This window comes from Marmota marmota, unplaced genomic scaffold (assembly GCF_001458135.2).
Source record: "Marmota marmota marmota unplaced genomic scaffold, marMar, whole genome shotgun sequence".
NCBI classification, from domain to species: domain Eukaryota; kingdom Metazoa; phylum Chordata; class Mammalia; order Rodentia; family Sciuridae; genus Marmota; species Marmota marmota.
The window spans coordinates 24,350,427-24,366,797 of NW_026000101.1; the positions used below are offsets into that span (position 1 = coordinate 24,350,427).

The window sequence follows — 16,371 nt, forward strand, 5'->3', positions numbered from 1 at the left end:
TATATACATACATACATACACACACACACACACACACACATATATATTATACACACACACAAAGGAAATCAATTATTGAAATGGTTAATAATATTAAGATATTTTATAGTATAGTAATAATGTATGTACTTATAAACGTGTTAATAAGACATGGCAGCAGTTCTAGTAACTTTTGTAATTTAAAGCAGTTAGGACTATTTTGGATATCTGTGACAGCTATATACGTGAAGGGATCTATGATTTCTGTTGGTGACAGTGTCATAGGCACTTGTATTGCTTAAAAAAAAATGCTTAATTTCAGTTAGATCTTAGTGAAAGTGTAGATTAATTTCCGTCATCTCTGCCTGGCTGACTAAAGTCCCAAAGATATCTACATTCTAATCCATAGAATCTGTAGATGTTAGTACAGTCAGCAAAAAGGAACTTTGCAGATGTGATTTAAATGTTATGCTGAGGTGGGGAGGTTTTCCAGGATTATCTGGGTGGGCTCTAAATGCATTCCTGTGTATTATATGAGGAGGGCAGAAATAAATTTGATACAAAGGAAAATACTATATGGTAAAAGCATAGGAAGGCAGAGTCAGGAGAGATGTTGACTTCGGAAATGGAGGAAGGAGCCATGAGCCTAGGAATAAGAGGAAAATATCTCTAAGTGCTGAAAAGGCAAAGAAGCAGTGTTCCTTAGAGCACTGGGAGTTTGGCCCTACTTGATAGATTTAGGCTTAGACTTTTGGCCTCCAGAATTGGAAGAGAAAACATTTTTTGTTATGATGGTAATATGTTACAGCAGCTTTAAGAAACAAATTTACCGTGCAAGCTCACAGACCACTTTAATTCAACCCACAGATCTGGTGTGTGTGTGAGAGGATGAGGTAGAGATGTTCCAAGGTCCCTTGTGTCAGGTAACTACTGCTAATATTTTCTTGTGTATCCTTTGGGTCAGGAGTGTTATACCTGTACCAGAGTGTTTGTCTTTATCTATCTAGTGCTGTTGTTTAACATCTTATTTGAATTGTAAGTACATACACATAGTTCAAAAAATTTAAAAGGATGTAGTGACAATAAATAAGTCTCTCCTTTTGCCATTCCTCATTCTTTTCTTTCAATAAACAATCCCAGTAAACTATTTCTTATGTATCACTTCAGAGCTGTTCCATACATATACAAATGTATGTGTACATATATATTTTCTCCTTACACATGATAGCGTGCTGTGTAAATTGTTCTTTGACTTTTACTATTAAGTTGTTTCTGCATAACAGTGTTTTTTTCTTGGATTTTTGCCCTATCCAGTACACATAAGGCTTCTATATATTCCAGGATACATTGTTTGATTTAGCAGTATCTAAACAATCTGTTAATAGACATTTAAATTATTTATTATTTTTTGTTACTGTAAGTGGTATGAATATTTATGCAATTGTAGGGCTTTTTTGTATTTATGAAGGATAAATAACTAGAAGGCAATTGTTCAATCAGTTGTTTTGGACATAGACATCACCATGTTTAACTTACACTGTTTAATTTATACTCCCCCACCCATGTGAACTATTTTAATATACTTTAGCTGATATAATGTTAGCCAACACTTTGGTTTATTCTGGTAAATAAAAGAAACTCCTGGAATTTTAATTAATGCTATTTTATGAATGAAATTGATCATCTTACCACAGAGCTGTTTGAATGTTCTTTTCTGTGAACTCTGTCATTTGTTTAACATTTGTGTATGTGGGTTGGGGGACTTTGGGTGTGGGACTTTGGGTATTTGTAGTTTTTCTTTTATGGTTCAGGTTTTAATTATTTTTCCCCTGTGTGTTTGCTTGTTTTGACTTTGCTATGGCTTTTATTTTTGCATGCATAAATATTTCATGTTTATATTGTCTAATTTTATCAATCTTTATGGTTTCTGGCTTTTATATTTAGAAAACGCGTTCTTTATACTTTCTTTTAGTACCTCATAAGAGCTTTAAAATATTTAATTCTTTGACCCATTTGGAATTTATTTTGGTGTAGGTTTTAAGATGGGGCTTTAAAGGTCCCTTTTAGCTTTCATCTTACCATCTCTCTCTTAACAAGTATCATGGATAAACTCAGGGTATTTTTTTTTATAATTCTTAATTAGACTGCTAAGTACTAAATTTGTTCTATGTATTTATCTTCTTTCAGCTGCATTTATTGTTAATTCCCTTGTTTGTTTTGTGTTACCACTTTGTGTGAACCTGTATGTTCATTAATGTTTTCTTTTAAGTGGAAAGGCTAATGACATGGATGTGATTACAAAATCCACAGTACAGAATAATACAAAAAATCGTACTGTGAGAAGTAAGTTTCTTTCCCATTTTTTGCCCTCTGCCCTTGAGAATTATTAGTCTTTTATTCCTTTTGTTCATGTCTTTGTTTTCATTGAAATTTTCCACTTTTAAAATCGTAATTCTGTTTTGATGAATTGAGAGCACATACTACTTTTTCTGGTAAAGAAATATTTTCCTTCTGTGGCTTTGAGGTCAAATTCTGAATGAAAATTGATTTTATGCTTTTATCTACACAAACACACATACGATATAAAAGCCTAAAGAAAGCAGTGAAATAATTTATGATTTTTAGTTGGTCTTTATTATTAATTTTTTAGAAAACATTCATGGCTTATGTATTATTTTTTATATTTATTTCCAAATTTTTTCTTTTAAGCTATTAATGCATTAGAGGATTTTTCTCACAATGAGATCCATTTGCCATATTGACATTCTCTATAAGCTTTAATTCTTGTAGATGGACATACACACACACACACACACACACACACACACACACCACATATATATTTAAAAGTAGCAGACTGAGTTTTGAGCTGATAAAGGATAATAAATTGGTTATCTGGACACACTTGTGCTCTCATTTCCTTTATAAATTGCTATTAGGCTGTAATAGGTAGAATATTCTACATAATAGTTAAGTTTATCTGAAATAATACAATAAAGTTTTCAGGAAATCTTTGGAGAAAGTATTACTAATTATTGACAACATCTTGACTTATAATTCTTAGTATGCCACATTTTCAGTATTAGAACCTGTATGTTTTACCTTTAGAAAGTGAATTTATACTGAATTTTTGAAACTGGAAAACACATGAAAACAGGATTGTATGGATAGAGCAAAGAAGAGATAATCACATCTTTAATTTTTGAAATTACTTTAAAATAGAATAGGTATAGAAAATTGTTTAGTCATAAGTACTTTAGATCCCCTGGCATCGTGTGATGCACACCTGTAACCTGTTACTGGGGAGGCTGAGGCAAGGTTCTCAAGTGGGCAATTTAGTGTTTAGACTCTGTGTAAAAATAATACTACAAAGGGCTAAGAACACTTGCATGGAGTGTGCAAAGCCCTGGGTTCACTTCCCTGTCATGGAAAAATAAAAAAGAAAAGAAAAAGAAACTTGAATTACAGGTTGGCAGTTTATACAGTGAATCTTTAAAGAATCATACTGTGAACCAGAGAAAGATAGGGAATCATAACGTGAACCAGAGGAAGAACTGGGGTGTGTTAACTAATTCTATTATATTATTTGGGAAAAATAAGTGGAGATGTTTTTCTTTAGCAGAGGTAGTGTTAAGTTTTGATGTCTTTTGTGGAATGGAACTGATGAGGAACTCAAAGGTATGAATTGACTTTATTTACTGTTTGAAAAGACTGAGAAAAATTAGGATTGTTTTTGTCTCATTACATAGGGTTTGAAGTTTACAGTTAGCTACCATATTTATCATTGTTCTGAACCAGTTCTAAGGCTTTTATATGCATGATTTAAAAAAAATATGAAATGGTTTTATTTAGCATAGTAAAGTTTATCTTTTTAAACGGAACAGTTCTGAAAGTTTTAATAAATGGATAGATGTATGTCTACCACCATAATCACAGTACAGAGTACCAGTGAGTTTGTAGTCAATTCCTTCTTGCATCCTTACACCCAGCATAACCGACCACTGTTCTGATTTCTGCCCCCTTGCTTTTTCTTTTCTTTTCAGCACATCATATACTGTAGATGGAATAATAAAGTATATGGTCATTTGAATCTAACTTCATTTAGTTAGCACGGTGCATTTAATAATCATACATGTTGTATATTTCCCTCATTGAGGTACTCTAGAAGGCAGAAGAATAGTGTCTTAAAGACATTTATCCTCTAATCTCCAGAACCTGAGAATATATTACTTTACATTTATAAAAAGGGTTTTTGCAGATATAAAATTAAAAGCTTTGAGATTGAGAGATGATCTTCTATTATCCATGTTGGCCCAATTGAATCACCTATGTTCTTAAAAGTAGAAGAGAGAAAAATGGGTCAGAGGGTTGTGACATAAGAATTTTAAGCTGCGAATGGTCTTCAGCTTAAAACCATCAAGGAAACAGGGACCTGCCACCTTAAAGAACTGAATCTGCTCAAAACACAAAGGAATAGGAGGTGGATTTTTATCTAGAGGCTCCAGATAGGAAAACTGCCTGCAGATGTTTTGATTTTATCCAGTGAGACCCATCCCAGACTTCTGCCCTTCAGAACTGTAATCAAATGAATTTATATTCTTTTAAACCATTAGGTTGTTGTAATTTAAAGCAACAATAGAAAACTAATACAAAGGCATTAAAATTGTTTCAATTTTTTATTGTATGGACACACAAATTCATCTTACTTAAGCAAATATTTAGGAGCAGGATTGCTGGCTCCTGTCTGTATCCTTGCTGATACTAAGTATGAGAGTTTCATTTGTCAGCTGTTTTTATTTTAGTCTTTCTAATTTATAGTGGTAATGCACATTATGATTTTAATTTCTCTAATAACTTTTCATGTGGAATTTCTTACTGTTTATTAGATATCTGTGTATTGGTGAAGTGACTTAATTTTTTAATCTATTTTAAAATTGTGTTGTTTTCTTATTATTGTGATCTCACAATTCTTTATATATTCTGGATTTTTTTAATTTTAAATCAGGTCTCACTGTTGCCCAGGCTGGCCTTAACTACTGGGTTCAAGTGATCTTCCTGCCTCAGCCTCCCAAGCTGGGATTATGGGTGCATGCTACTGCACCTGACTTGATAGAAGTTCTTTATCAGATGTGTGGCTTGCAAATATTTTCTCCAGTCTGTTTTTGTCTTAATAGTCTCTTTGGAATAGTAGAAGTTTTTAATTTTGATGAAATCCAACTTACCTGTTACTTTTTATTTATAGCCTAAATCTGATGACATCCTTGCTTAACCCGAGGTCATAAAGATTTTTTCTATATCTTAGAAGTTTTATAAATTCACACATGTCAGTTTCTGTTTCATTTCAAGTTAATGTTGCCATAAGGTATAAAGTATAGGTTAAAAAATCATGTCCATGTAGACATCTGATTTGTTAATACTACTTTTTCAAAGACTAATCTTTCTCCATTAAATTGCCTTTGAAACTTGGTTGAAAATCCACTTGTTCCTATATATGTAGTTTTGAAATCTAATAATATACATTCTCCAACTTTTTAATTCTTTTTAACCCCCCTCCCCCCTTTTGACTATTTCTTATTTTTAATAATAGAAAAGATAACTTGGCTTCATTCATTCACCTGTTCCCCTCTCCAACCTCCATTCCCTTGTACTAGGGATTGATCCCAGGGCTTGAATGCATGCTAGGCAAACTTTGTACCTCTGAGTTACACCCCCAGCCAGCCAACCAATTTCATTTTATTTTGGGACAGGTCTCACTAAATTGCCCAGGCTGTCCTTGAACTTGCAGTCCTGCCTTGGTCTTGGTCTCTACATAACTGGGATATAGGCCATGGTGCTGTTGTTTTGTTTTTGTTTTTACTTTCAGGAATATGGAAAAAATAATCCAGAATTATACCTTTTGTTATGCCAGTTTATCTGATTCGTTGTCAGTTGACTTTTGCCAAAATGAAAATGATCAGACAGGCTCGGTCCTGTTTATCATTTTGTTGAGGTACTTTCCTAGTATTTTTCATTTGGACAAGAAATTGACGCTCCTCCCTGACATTTAGAAATATACGTATGTTAAATCTTTATAAATTCCCATGTGTTATTTTTTTAATTAAGTCTTTCAGTGTGTTACTTTGATTTTTTTTTTAATTCATGGATTTATAAGAAAGGATAGCATTAGGTAGCTAACTATTTGAGTAAAATAAAGTTTGGAGTCTGGGTATGTAATTCATTGATAGAGAACTTGCCTAGCATGAGGCAAGTGTGAGGTCCTGGGTTTGATCTCTAGGAAAAAGAAAGAAAGAAAAGAAAGTTGGACTAATGCTAATTTGAGAACTTAAATATCTGACTTTCTTATAATTCAAGTCCATGCTTGTAAATTAGGCTGTTTTAAAGAAAGAGCATTCACTTGAAAGAAGGGAATTAGAAAAAAAAAAAAAAACCAGTCTTATTCTCTTGTTTTAAATGGAAAGAAACACAAAGATCATTGCAGAATTTTTAACCCAGACTGGCTTTGGCAATGTGTTCCCTGTCTTGCCCCATCTTTCCAATTTTTTGTTAGCTAGTTCTTAAAGTGTCTGCTAGAAAAATTTAAATGCCATTTAAATATAAATTGGGGTTTTCCAGTTCTGGCTTTCCTATTTTAGGTTTTGAGTATGTCTTCTCACCTGAGAGTAGACTTTTCAATTTTTATAAAACTAGAAATAAGAGACATAGATTTTGTAGTTTTCTCATACTTCAAGACATTTCCTTTTTTGTAAATATCTTGCCTTTCATGCTATCTCATGGAGACAGTTACATTATACTAGAGAACTTTAATCATATAATTTTAAGAGTAAAGTCTATATCTTAGAAAAATTAGTTAATATTTTTAACTTTATTGAAAACTGTTTCTGGGTTTTTTTTTTTTTTTTTTCTTTCTTGTTCCCCCACACCCATCCCAGATACTACTGGTATAAAAGCATGTAGCTTTTCATTTTTCTGCCACAGGGTGGTGTAGTATACCTACTGTCTGAAATTCTCTTGGTGGCTTCAATAGCCTGATTAAATCCAAGATAAAATTTTATATAAGTTCATGTTGAACATGCAAATAAATAGTTTATGACAAGATAATCTTTATAGAGGAATCTAATTTTATTGGGGGGATGTTTAAGGGACACTGACAGTTTTTATTACATTTTTTCTTTTCTTTTTTTTATCGGGGATTGAACTCAGGGCCACTCAACCACTGAGCCACATTCCCCAGCCCTATTTTGTATTTTATTTAGAGACAGGGTCTCACTGAGTTGCTTAGTTCCTTGCTGTTGCTGAGGCTCACTTTGAAATTGTGATCTGCCTCAGTCTCCCAAGCTGCTGGGATTACAGGTATGGCTACTGTGCCCGGCTTTTATTGCATTCTTATTGCCTAAATTATTTGAAAATAATTTCAAACTTACTGAAGTGTTGCAAGAATAATACTGCTGTAAGAATCATCCTTATAACCATTATCTGTATTTACCTATTAACATTTTATCCCTTTTGCATACACAATTACATATGCAAGTTTTATTGTTGTTGTTTGTGAAACATTTGAGGCTAAGTTAAATACATCATTGGCACTTTGTCCCTAAATATTACGTTGTGTTTTTCCAAAGGATAGCAGTATTCTCTGGTGTAACCACAACAAGTATCAACTTTGGGAAATTTAACATTGATTAAATCCTTTTGTCCAATCTGCTGTCAGTATTTGAGTTTGTCTTTTGATTCTGAAATATCTTTTATACCATTTTCCCTTCCAGTTCTGTGGTCTCAAATCAGTTATAACGTTCAGTTTTCATGACTGTTTGGCCTCCTTTAACCTGGAATATTTCCACAGCTGTTTGTCTTTCATAACATTGACATTGAACTTTTCTTATTAGAATACTGCTTATTGATGTGTAACCGATGTGATTCTGCAATCTGTATTTGGGGTAAAAATGGGAGTTCATAACCCACTTGAATCTAATGTATGAAATATGATATGTCAAGAGCTTTGTAATGTTTTGAACAACCAATTAAAAAAAAACAACAAAAAAAAAGAATACTGCTTATTTCCATTTTGGGTTTGTCTGATGGTACCTTATAATATAGATTACACATTCTCAGATAGAATACATAGCTTTATGTTACATATGTCCATCTTCCTCTTATTGATTATGTTATATTTTGTTTAAGTAATTTTTATAAATTTATTTATTTTAATTAAATTTATTTGAACTGATACATAAAATGCAAAATTATACGTATTTTTTATTAGTTGCTCAAAACATTACAATGATCTTGACATATCATTTATCATACATTTGATTCAAATGGGGTATGAATTCTTATTAATTAATATTAATTAATATTAATGGGGTATCATGATATTTTGGTACATGTGTACATTTTTGTAAATTTAGATATATGTATATACATAAAGAATTAAGTGCCATTCAAGGATGTATAAAGCAAACAAATATTTTCTCTAAGGGGAACTACTTAGATGTTCTCAGTAGGTAATATCTAATTTGATTAAAGGCTTGAGGTAGCATATTTTAACTTTCCTTCCAAAGTTCTTTATTTTGTCCCTGGATTTTCAAGAAAAATTGTTGAGATCTTATCTGGGATCTCCCTATTATTTGGTGAAAAAAATAAAATCTGAGTAGGTGATATTAGACAATAAAGAAGCATAAAAATGGAGACATGACAATTATAAATCATAGATGTCACAATTAATACCAAAACCAAATAATTTTTTTGTTTGAATTCATACTTGTATTAGTGAAGTTTTACTATAAAATAAACAAATGCATGCCAAATATGTTGACTAGAAAGAATATAAACCTTTCAAAGAACTTATCATACGTCTTTTTTAATCCTTATTTTGAGGGATTTGGTGCTGCTAACTAGATAGAAATAGTATGTTAACCTTAAGGTATATATAAAAATTTTCCAAAGGCAATGGCTACATATTTTGAGTAAGGTATACATTTATTTCATTTAAATATTTACAGTTTTTTGATTTTCTATTTTGTCAAAAAGTATTTGTAGCATCAATATTAGATAGTATAATGCTGTCATAAGAAAAGTATCAATTTAATTTGCAGCTCTATTACAGAACATAGTGAAATGAAACTTTTTTGCATGATTTTATATTTAATCCATTTACTTTGATTACATATGTACATTACATATAAATTATGCATTTTCTACATACTGTAGACATCAAAGCATTTGAGGTATGAAATTAGATGAATATAAAGTAATTTGAATTCCAAAATGTCCATTAAATTTAACAGTGGAACTTAAAAAATTATTGGATACTGCTGTGAGTTGTGATTTCTCCCATCAGCTATCCTGGAGAGTATTGGAAGGCAGAAAAAATTACCTCCATGTTCTTTATAGGTGTGCACTTTGATTTTACAAAGAAATATACTGCTTAACTTGGTAGTTGTTTGTAGCTGCTCCTTTTGACACTAGTGTACATGTTTTTGAGTCTTTGGAGTGTACTAAACGTTACCTTGGGGCTTAGAAGGATTCATTATATCTTTCTTTGTGCCTAACTTAATTCTAAGAACTTGGACCGTAAATATTCAATTGAATATACTTTAAAAATTCTTATTTATGTTCATTTCTCAGACAGGACACCTGTATAGATTCTGCTTCGTCTCTGAGAGAGAACAAACAATCTGAAGGTTTGGAATTAAAACAAGGTATGATTCAGTACTTACTTTTTGTTTAATTTTTTCTGATAATGAATTTGCACTGTTCCAACTTGTCCCATTTTACAGATAGGAGAACAGAGTAATTTATTTGGTTGAGGATCAAAAGAAGAAAGAATTTTCTTTGTTTTGTGGTTCCTTTAGTTATTAGAGTATCAGGTTATACTTTAGTTTCATGTAGTTGTGTAGAGATGTCATCAGAAAGATATTGTCATCTTGAGTAGTTTTAATTCAGTAATTTTTATTATGTATTCTCAGGTATGAGACTATGGGGATACATTTAGTGAGTAGCTTTGAGTTGTATACAGAAAAAAATATGATAAGTTTATAGGATAAAATTTCCCCCTCAGATATTTTGTGCTTATTTACTCTTAAAGAAGAAAGTGTTTTCTTTAAATTGATAGTTTTTTAGGTAACCAGGTAGTATAAATAAAGAGATTTTAATTTATTTAAACCTCATAGATTAATACAGTTAATCTTTAAAATGTCTTTTTGGAAAATGTCACTAGGAAAAATTGAAAGTAAAATAAGTTTTTATTAGTTACACAAATACCACCTAATAATTTTCATTTTCTTGTGAAATCAAAGAAGTGAGAATATTTCAATCAAGGGGATTGGATTATCTCTCTCTCTTTTTTTTAAAAGCTACTGAAGATTGAATCCAGAGACATTCTGCTACTGAACCTACATCCCCACCCCTTTCTACTTTTTATTTCAAGGAAGGATCTTGCTAAGTTTTCTAGGCTGGGCTTCAACTTAAGATCTTTTTTCCTCAGCTTCTATAGTAGGCTGGATTATAGGCATGCAGTACTCTGCCCAGCAAATTATCTGTTATCTTGAATGACTTAGAATGGTTTGTATAAAATTTGAGTCACAGGGACTTCTTTGGTAAAGAGAAATAGGCCATCAGTATTTTTTTTTTTTTTAACTTGTCACATCTGGGCATAGTGGCACATGCCTATAATGTCAGCTAGTGGGGAGGCTGAGGCAGGAGGATCACAAGTTTGAGGCCAACCTTAGTAATTTTGTGAGGCCCTCCCTACATAATTTAGTGAAATCCTGTCTCAAAATCAAAAGGGCTAGAGTCATATAGCTCAGTAGCAAAGTGCCCCTGGGTTGAATCCCCAGTACCAAACCAGTACAAAACTAAAAAAAAAAAAGAAAAACAAAAAGCCAAAACTGGTCTATTACTAATGGTAAATTAACAAAGTGAAAACAATTGGATAATTAATTGAATCAATTTGTTCATTTTATTTGTAGTGAAAACGAGATTTAGATTTTTCTATAATTCTAATTTATATGCAGAGAGATTTATTAATGTTTCTGATGGTTTTGAAATTCTCAGTGCTTTTCAAAAGTCCTCTTTTGTTAGCCTTATAAATAGACACAATTTATCTTTATCTTAAGTACCCCCACAGAATAAACTCAGATTTATAGTTTTATTGGCATTTATCATGTGTAAATACATGTCAAACTTATTATTTTCATCTAATGTCATCACAGTCACCCTCTTATACTTCATGTATGCTTTGACTATACTACTATTATTTCTTTTCTTCCTTTCTAAACCTCTTTGTATCAAATGAGCTGGCAGTATGCAAAATATGCTATTAGATCATCTGGGGAGAGAAAAACGTCACATACAGGACAGAAAAAGCTAAAAACAACAGGTTGATTCCAATTTTCTATGGGGAGGGATGGAAACTTCATTGTACAAGTTAGCCAGGCTTCCTTCTAAGGGAAGGTGTTTTTCTGCTTCTGTGCTCGGGTATCCAGAGTTCTTCAGAACTACCTTCCTACTGCCAACAGCCTATTTTGCTGTGATTTTCTTTGGTAAATTTAATTATTGGAAAATCAACCATGGAGGTACAAGGAGAAAGGAAAAGATTTCAGAGTAGCCAGATGGCACAAAGTCTAGGCCTTTTATGCTTACAAAAGCCTGCAGACTCTACTAAGGTTCTCACCTAAGGCATTAGCAATCACAAATGCACTGCTGGCATCAAGAAGAGATGGAAGACATAAGATCCAAGTGTTAACAGTACCACTGCACAATTCATGCTCACATTGTGACTAATCTGTAGAAAATGTTAAGTTTCAACATAGTTTTAAGAAAGCATGAAGCTAAGATCTTTAGAAAAATATCTATAAAGTAACTGTAATGTAAAATAGTTTGTCATATAATTATATAAGCATGAATTATCCAAAATGTTTGTTTATGCAGAATATCTTCCAGATAAATAGCAGTATAGCTGAAATCTGAACCAGATAATAAGTAACCAGATAGTAAATTGCCTGGAGTTAACCAAGAAGCTGAGGTGTATCAGGAAATGGAAATCCTGGTCAGCTCAACAAAAATTATTCCCCTTTTTCTAAATGAACTAATTATTATCTACTTATAATATGCAAAACTCTCAAAATCTGAGACTCTATCTCTAACTTTCTTTCATAAGTAACAAGTCTTGCTCACATTGAGCCTAATAAAAATATTATAATGCTTCTTGCAAATGCATTGTCATTTTAATGGCTTGACCATTTAAGAAAATTAACTGAAGCATATTTACTACAAAAGTAACCCTATTTTTAGTAGATCAGAATATATAGTAGCATTTAATTTTTCATTACTTTTTCAGGGAAAACCTTATTATATGACTTATTGGCATATAATACTGACAAGTTATTTAAATTGCATTTTAAGTTTCTAAAACGCTTAAGTGTTGCTTGAGTGATTATTCAAGTAATACTCAAATATTAACTGAATTAGTTAAATTGAAATTGTCCTTTCTTTGTCTAGTACTGGTTGCATTCATTTTCTTGATAGGAAATGTCTGAAACTGGCTATACTGAAGAGGAATATAGGAATATACACTAGCTTCTACCAAACTTAATAATAGACGAATATCTAAAGATCTTTTACTGTGAAATATTACCTAAACGTAAATATAATCTGTTGGTTATTTGGTTGGTACTATTGCAAAATAGAAACTCCTTTGTTAAAAATAGTTTCTTCAATCATTCATTGTCAGCCAAAGGCCATTTATAGGAAACATCAGTTATAGTTTTATTCTTTAGCACAACTGTGTGTATATTCACATGGCATATTTACCTGTGCAAGCTCACTGCAAGCCTGACATCTTATGGTTAATTTCCTAGGATTTTTAGAAATTGTGTTATTAAAAAGATTTAGTTCCCCTTTTAAAATAATGATGGATTGTTTAATTTTTAAGTGGTCATTTGTGCTATAATTAAAAAATGAAAAGCACTATTTGAGGTATTTAATATATGGAAAATATTTGTTAAAATATCAAATGAACCTATGCTAATATTAGTAAGTTACCTTCCTATAGACTTATTTGTGAATAAGTTTGCTCAAGACATTCAGCAGTATTAAAACACAGGTCTGTATTTAAATTGTTTACAATTGAGAATGTGTGTAGTTGTGTGATTTACTATAACTTTAAATATTAGATTCTTATGTTTGAATTTCTTCTTGGGAGGAAATTAGAAAAATTTTAATACTATACATAAGCAGTAGCTGGGTTAAATTTGTACATTTAGATTGAAGAGAATAGTTGAAATTTCTGGTAATTACTTTAATATTTGAAGGGTTATTAATTAGAAGAGTTATTAAGTTTGTTCTACATGGCCCTCAAGAATAAAAATAGTCAGTAGATAAAATCATTACTAGACAAAAATTTCTAGTTTAGTTTATTTCAGATAATCAGAAGTGTCAGAAAATGCAGTAGACTAAGTTCCTTATTGCTGAAGAAGCTCAAACACAGGTTACGTAAACCACCACCTGGTGATGCTGTTGTACAACAAATTCAAAGCAATGGTTGGATCTTTGGCTTTGATGCTGAAATTCCTTAGAAACTGTAAGGTTTTATCAAGACAGTGCCTAGTGTATTATTTGTACTCGGGAAGAGTTCTGTTTTCCTAAGTTGTTTAGTGAAAGCGGAGTGAAATATATAAACTTGTTATCTCTATTGTTTTTGGTCTATCAGAGTAAAAGAAAATATGCTTGATTAATCTTTAGGCTTTTTGATAGTTCTTTGAAACATATTCATTTGAATGAAGACATTAAGTGATATTAACCACATGGCATAGAAATTGATCAAAATGAGTAAGGTGTCTACTACATTTTACATTAATTTTCTCATGAAAATCCTTTCTTGTTAGAGAATAACATGCAAACACAAAATGTGCACATAGAGATTTGCTTTGGTTAGGCTCAGATCTTACCAGTTTAAAAAAAAAAAATGATTTTGTTGCTCCTGAAACTGTGGTTTGGCCTTCAAGTTCACGAATTAGTGAATGTCATACAACTTTGAGAGCTGCCTCGTTGAGTTAAGGGTATAGTTCAGTGGTAGAGCAGTGACAGCTCAAGGTCGTGGATTGGAACTCCAACAACGCAAACAGAAAGAAAGAGAGAGAGAGAGAGAGAGAGGGAAAGAAGTCGACAGATGGACTTTAATAGGGGAGAATGTTTGTTGAAGTTTAACTAATGGTGATGAAAACTTAGAATAGGTATTTTTTTTTTTTTTTATGGACTTCTTTCAGCCAGTCAGACCAGTGGTCACCAAAGTGTGATTATTATACTCCAAGGAGATGTGGAGAAAAAAAATACTAGAAATTCTAAAATAAGTAATATAAACATTTATTTTTAAGTTTTTCCCTTTAAAAAATTCTGATTATATAAATATGTAAATTTGTGATAGTATATATACATCAGTTTATAAGTAAATAAAATATATATGCTCAGGTGGGTGTTTGAAAATGTTTTCACTGAGTGGTTGACAGAGGCTTTTTAGACTATCATAAAGAATACCAGGGATTAGAGAATGGAAAGATGTTGGACTATGTGGACAGAGTTTCAGTTAGATGGGTTCAGTCAGTTTTAGTCTTAGGATAAGTTCTAGAGATCTCTTATATAGCATCATGACTGTATGATAATAATATATTGATTATATACTTGAAAGATGCTGAGAGAATTGATCTTTAATGTTTTCTCACAAAACAATAGGTATGTAAGGTGGTAGATATGTTATAGCTTGATTCAATCACATCCTAATGCATACATATACCAAAATAACCACATTATATACCATAAATATGTATTAATTTTTACTTATCTGTTTAAGTAGGTAAAGACTAGAATCAAAAAGAGTGAAGAAATGAATTTACACTTAAAAAGAGTTGAGTTTTGCTGAAAAGAATCTCACAGCCTTAGACAAGGAAAAAGTGCTGTTAGGAAAAATTTTTTTAAATAAGAAAAATGCCATCAGAGAATTTATTGCTTTTTAAAGGAAAAGAGTGACCTTCAACTAATTAAGCAGCATTTGTAGGCCAAGAATTTTAAATGTCTGTCTTGTATGCATTGCCATAGAAATTTCTGGATTGGTGAATAAACTCTGTTCACTTTTTCTTTGAACACCTAGATTGCAGATGTGAGTGTTAGAGAGCCCTAGGGAGACTGAAAAGAAAGTGTTATATGTATCTGGAGTTGGAAATAGAGAGATATGTACAACTGTTTTAAAAGTTTTGTCTAATTCCTTTTCTTACAAGCCCTTGATATATCTCCTTAACTGACTTTACCAATTAAGTAGTCATAAAATGCAAATTCTGAGCATTAAGTTTTAACATCTTTAAAGGATTTTAAAAACTCTTTCTGGGGAAATGATGTCCAGTTCAACAGTTGAAGAAATAACAAAAGATTACGGTATAACCATCATTGAAGCTTAAGAATTAACATTTCGCTGAACTTTTTTCACAAGCTAATGGCATCAGTAACCCAAACAGGATCCTTCCCATTTTCTAATTTGTCTTTTTCTTTGAGTAGTATTTGAATGAAAGGCTGAAAATTCTATTTGGTATGGAAAATTAGCCCATACTGTTTTTGTGCCTTTAGAAGGCTTCTGTGTTGCTTTTAAATGTAAGATTTTTTCCTAAGATTAAAGAAGTCACCAAGCTCAGTGGAACATACCTGGAATCCCAGTGACTGTAGGGAGTGAGGGTGCTGAGGCAGGAGTATCAAAAGTTTGAGGCCAGCCTCAGCAACTTACACTCTATCTCACAATAGAAAGGACTGGGGGTGAACTCCTGGGTTTGATTTCCAGTACCCCAAAAAACAAAGAGCTGTGGCATGGTAGTGCACACCTTTAATTCCAGCAACTTGGAGGCTGAAGCAATTTCAAGGCCATCCTTGGCAATTTAGCAAGGTACTGTCTCAACAACTAAAAGGGATGGGGGTGTATCTCAGGAGGAAAGAAAAACAAAACAAACAAAAACAAACAACCATTGGTTTGATCCTCAGTACTACAAAGAAAAAGAAAAGGTAAATTTGCAAGGTTTTGGGGTGCATAATGCCCCATGTCTGTTTTTATCCTGGACGAAATTACAAGCCAAGTGCAGTGGTGCATGCCTGTAATCCCAGCTACTTTGGGAGGCTGAGGCAGGAGGATACAAGTTTGAGGCCAACCTCAGAACCATAGTGAGCTCTTTTGCAAAATTCAAAAGTGGGCCAGTGGACTGAGGATGTTGCTAAGTTGTAGAAATTGATTCATTATATTGGGAGAAATGTTTAAATTCTGTCCATTTTAACATTCTGTCCTGTAATACATTTCATTGGCTCTTAGGATATACTTTTAGGGCAGCTACTTCAGAGGTTGTATAGTTCAAATCTTCAGTA

At 32.2% G+C, this 16,371-nt stretch overlaps 1 protein-coding gene across 1 annotated transcript in view; it reads left to right on the forward strand.

Moving 5' to 3' along the window:
* The window catches only part of Caap1 (caspase activity and apoptosis inhibitor 1), a 52,015-nt gene that overhangs the window by 21,521 nt on the left and 14,123 nt on the right, over positions 1-16,371 (forward strand). Inside the window, exon 5 of the mRNA XM_015492484.2 lies at positions 9,604-9,677. Within this exon, the coding sequence (XP_015347970.1) occupies positions 9,604-9,677 (74 nt within the window). The remainder of the gene's footprint in view (positions 1-9,603; positions 9,678-16,371) is intronic.